This window comes from Apteryx mantelli, chromosome 11 (assembly GCF_036417845.1).
Source record: "Apteryx mantelli isolate bAptMan1 chromosome 11, bAptMan1.hap1, whole genome shotgun sequence".
Lineage (NCBI taxonomy): Eukaryota > Metazoa > Chordata > Aves > Apterygiformes > Apterygidae > Apteryx > Apteryx mantelli.
Window position 1 is genome coordinate 13,742,830 of NC_089988.1, and position 4,599 is coordinate 13,747,428.

Here is a 4,599-nt window from a genome sequence, read left to right on the forward strand (position 1 = left end):
CTGAAGGGCACAGAAGCTCTGGGGATCAGGGGGATGTATGTCAGCTGCCCCATCAGCCTCCAAGCTGGGACTAGCCCCAGTGGCACAAAGAGGCAGAGCACAGTGACACTCTGTGCCCCTTGTTCTGGTGTCCAGGAGACTCCCTAGCCCCAGGCTGCCTGCAGCCCCTCTGGGCAGCCCCTCTCTCCAGGACAACACAGGAGTCCCTGCCCTGGGGCTCCTCTGGCAGCTCCTGCTGTCCCAGGGGCACAGCAGCCTGCCCTTAGTTGACCTGTCTAGAAACAGATTTCTCTTTCTCATTTATTCCTCCTGGTCAGCACACAACTGCTCCTTTCCTCTTCTCCAGGGACATCCCTGCTCCCCAGACAGCCTTTCCCCAGGTCAGTGTGTCCATGCTGGCCTGGTTGGCCATTCCTGGACCCTCTCCTGTGCTTCCCATAGGGCCCCGAGCTATCAGCGCTGCTCTGCAGAGCGATTAGACTGTGGGGCCCCAGGGCCACACGGTGACTCCACACTGTCTGTGGTGGCCAGGGTGGGAAGCAGACCCAGTCAGACAGGCCTCATTGCACCTGACAACCCCTACCAAGGGGTCTGTGGCCGTGGACAATACTCTGAGCAATCACAGGGCATTTCAAATGCCTCAGGCTGTGTTCAGGCATGTCCCAAGATCCAGCCCACGGTTTTCACTGAGGCTGACATGAACAACTCTCCAGGCTCCCTTCCTCTGCCTGCTGGGTCCCCACTGCCTCTTGTGGGATTGCAGAGCTCTCACTAGCCTGGACATTTATTGCTTTTGCCCTTTATCTTTGGCTGACTCCACTTGACTTTGTGAAGCTCCGTTCACCCCTAGGCACATGGTGCCCTTGGAGACGCCCGGTGCTCTCCTGGGGACTCCATACTCCCTTGGAGAAGGACAGGCATCAGTCTCCATCCCTTTCATATGGCAGATACTGCTTGACCATTCACCACCTCCAGGAGCACTGGGCACCCACAAGTGAGAGCTGAATCCAGGCCTCATTCCCTAACACATCACCTATGAGCTCATCGACTTGAGCCCAAGGAGAGCCCCAGAAAAGCAACAGTCCTCTCCCAGGTGAAAGTCCTTGAGTGCATTCTTGGCTCCAGGTTTGGAAGGAGAGCCCAACCTTCAAGCACTGCACTGAGGAAATCCCCTTTTATTAGAGAGAGGCCAGCTCTGACACAGTGATAGATACATTCACAGAAGGCCTCTGGGTCAGAGAGACTGGGTTCATGCCTCTAGAGAGGTGGGATGAATTCAAACATTTGTGTATAAACATGACTATCACAGAAAGAACTCCCAAAGCACAAGAGTTGCCTGAGATAAACTGGAAATCAGTTGTGAAGACGATGGACAGCTTATTGCTGCTGAACTAGTACCAGTTGAATCAGTTTCTTCACTGCATCCTTGAGCTCCTTGTTCCTCGTGCTGTAGATGAGGGGGTTCACTGCTGGAGGCACCACCGCGTACAGAACAGTAACCACCAGATCCAGAGCTGGGGAGGAGATGGAGGGGGGCTTCAGGTAGGCAAACAGGCCAGTGCTGACACACAGGGAGACCACAGCCAGGTGTGGGAGGCACATGGAAAAGGCTTTGTGTCGTCCCTGCTCAGAGGGGATCCTCAGCACAGCAGTGAAGATCTGCACATAGGACAGCACAATGAAAACAAAACACCCAAAGACTAAAGAGCCACTAACCACAAGAAGCCCAACTTCCCTGAGGTAGGAGTCTGAGCAGGAGAGCTTAAGGAGTGGGGGAACTTCACAGAAGAACTGGTCCACTGTGTTGCCTTGGCAGAGTGGTATGGAAAATGTGTTCGCAGTGTGCAGCACAGCACTGAGAAAACCAGTGGCCCAGGCAGCTGCTGCCATTCTAACACAAGCTCTGCTGCCCATGAGGGTCCCATAGTGCAGCGGTCTGCAGATGGCAACAAAGCGGTCATAGGCCATGACAGTGAGGAGATAAAATTCTGCTGAAATGAAGAAAAAGAAGAAAAAGACCTGGGCAGCACATCCTGAGTAGGAGATGGCCCTAGTGTCCCACAGGGAATTGGCCATGGATTTGGGGACAGTGGTGGAGATGGTGCCAAAGTCAAGGAGGGAGAGGTTGAGGAGGAAGAAGTACATGGGGGTGTGGAGGTGGTGGTCACAGGCTACGGCTGTGATGATGAGGCCGTTGCCCAGGAGGGCAGCCAGGTAGATGCCCAGGAAGAGCGAGAAGTGCAACAGCTGCAGCTCCCGCGTGTCTGCGAATGCCAGGAGGAGGAACTCGTTGACGGAGCTTCCATTGGACATTGGCTTCCACTGCACATGGGGAACTGTCCAAGGAGAAAAAGACAGGGACAAGTTAGGAAAGAGTTTGAAAGGAAAATAAATACATTAATAAAACATTCCATTTCTTATTAAAAATTCCACATTGCTTCTTTCTTTTTTGGGAGGCCCTTTGCCTAGTTCCCTTGCTTGAGCTCTGCTTTGTGCTGCCTGAGTGTGTCATGAGGAGCAGGGACCTCTGCCCATGGGCTCCGGAGGAGTCAGTCCTGCTGTACCTGAAGAGGGTTCCTGGGCATGGAGGTGACTAGCTCTGACACTCACAATTTCTGTCAAATGAAATCCACTCATTTGTGTAAGGTCTTTTCAGCATCTTCACTCCCAATTCTAAAGAATGAGGTTAGAGGAACAGAATTTTGGAGGTTTTAAATATTGTTTATTTTTTTTTGAGATGCCCCTGTCACCCTTGGGGAGTGCTCTTTAAAAGTAAAAATCCTTGGCATTTCTACTGTGAGTCCTGAGAGGGAAGCACCCACTGTCACTTGGTGCAGAGCGAGGACAGCCAATGGGTCTATTAGTCTCATTCCCAGCTGTCCTGTGCTTCCACCACTTTGAGCTGGAGGATGATGTTACCCTAAAAAGAAAACAGCCCTTGCTGAGAGCACACGAGTCCAGTTTCAAAGTGCACATCTCCAAACTTCTCACCCTTTCTCTGGGCACCTGACGGAGCTCTCCACACTCCCCTTCTAGCCAAGGACACACAGGGCTCCTTTTGGATGCCCACATATATCCTCCCACCACCATCTCCATACTCGCAGCATTTCTGCACTTTCCTCATGGGTCTCTCAGATATCCCAGAGGTGCTATGAGACAGCAGTGTCTTTCCAGGGGGCAGGTGGCAGCTTGGCAGGACACTATAAGGAAACGGTCAAAGGACTGTTAGGACTGGAGATGGGCTCTCCTTTAGGGAGAGTCAGCTCATTTCGCAGCCCCACAGACTGCATTTTCTGGAGCTCCACAAGTCAGAAGGGGGCTGGGGCAACCTCATTCCCATGCAGACCCCTCTGCTGCACAGCTTGCAGCATCCATGTCTGAACTGCAGCTGAAAACCCCCAACCAAAGAAAGCCCGAGAACAAGAAGAGGAGCAGCATGGACATTAGGGGAAACAAGGAGTAAAATCATGATCCTGGTGCTGAAGGAGGCAAGGACAGAGAGACAGAGGGGGACTCGGGAAAGCCCTCACCTTGCCCAGCTGGGCATGCCGCCTCGCAGATGGAGACATTGCGGGGCAGTCACTCTCAGCCCCTTTGTCGGGCAGCACAAAATGGGCCTATGGCTGGAGAGATGCTCCTCTCCTCTGCCGGAGGTCTGGCTGCAGAGGAGGTGGCTTAAAGCAAGGGACTCCATGCCTTTTAGGGCAGAGGCTCTGCTGGGCTTCCCTGCACATCTCTGCTGCCTGGAGCTGTCCCTGCCAGCAGCTCCTTCTCTGTCCCAAGAGCCAAACTTGCTTCTGTGTGCTCAGTTTTACCTTACAGAAACCTCCTGGGACAGGGCACTGGCCAGGGGCATTGCTGTGCTCAGAAGTCCTAAGGAGCAGGTCACATAAAGCCTGATAATGCCATAAAGGTGATGCTGATGCTGTCTGTAGGCTGGGTGAAGATGAAGGGGCTTGCTGAGGTTTTTCACAGACCTATTGATCTCAGAGAGGGGAAGTTTAGGAGTCCCAGTTCTTTGTCAAACCAGAAAACTCTTTCCTTTTGTCTTCCTGCCAAAATTAGGGAACCGAAAGCACATACCCTAATAGGAAAGCTCCTTCCACTTCAAGTAACCCTTGTCCTGAGCTCCCTCTTGAAAAGTCCCCTTAGGAATGTCCTGGGAGTGAGCTGGAGCTGTGAGCAACCATGACCCTGAGCCACGCAGCACCTTCCCAGCAGGAGAATGAACCTGCCCTGCTGGGGGGGGGTCTCTCCTCTCATCCAGAGCTTCTCCCCACACTGCTTTGGGGAGCTCCCCAGGCAGGACCCTCGCAGGCATCAGACTCACTGTGCTGGGTACACAGCAACCTGGGGCACAGGGACACTGCTCTGAATGACAGCACTGCGCAGACCTGTGTGTGCTCCCTGGCTTCACACCCCTGCAGAATGGAGCTGCACGCCCTGTCCCTATGACAGTGTGGCAGGGAATCCCTGCTCTGAAGCATCTCCCCCTCCTCTGCACTGGAGAAGCCAGGAAAGTGATCCTTAAAAATCCAATAATTGAATGGGCTGGGTTCAGAAGACCCCTCCAGGAACCTCAGTAGCATTGCCCTCCAT

At 53.4% G+C, this 4,599-nt stretch overlaps 1 protein-coding gene across 1 annotated transcript; it reads right to left on the reverse strand.

Annotated features, from left to right (window-relative positions):
* Positions 1–1,377: 1,377 nt before the first annotated feature.
* LOC136992979 (olfactory receptor 14A16-like) lies at positions 1,378–3,124 on the reverse strand. Its single transcript, XM_067302996.1, has 3 exons — positions 3,049–3,124; positions 2,223–2,336; positions 1,378–1,991 (listed from the first exon to the last, which is right to left on the reverse strand). The coding sequence occupies exons 1-3, from the start codon at positions 3,122–3,124 to the stop codon at positions 1,378–1,380; spliced, it is 804 nt and encodes a 267-aa protein (XP_067159097.1).
* Positions 3,125–4,599: the final 1,475 nt, after the last annotated feature.

Bases quoted from the DNA above. Each gene is read 5' to 3' on its own strand.
- LOC136992979 (XM_067302996.1), bottom strand. From the start codon at position 3,124: ATGAGGAAAGTGCAGAAATGCTGCGAGTATGGAGATGGTGGTGGGAGG. The intron at 2,337-3,048 runs GTGTGTCCTTGG...CTCCTTGGACAG, and splicing joins GGGCATCCAAAAGGAGCCCT to TTCCCCATGTGCAGTGGAAG. The intron at 1,992-2,222 runs GCATCTACCTGG...TCTTCATTTCAG, and splicing joins GCACTTCTCGCTCTTCCTGG to CAGAATTTTATCTCCTCACT.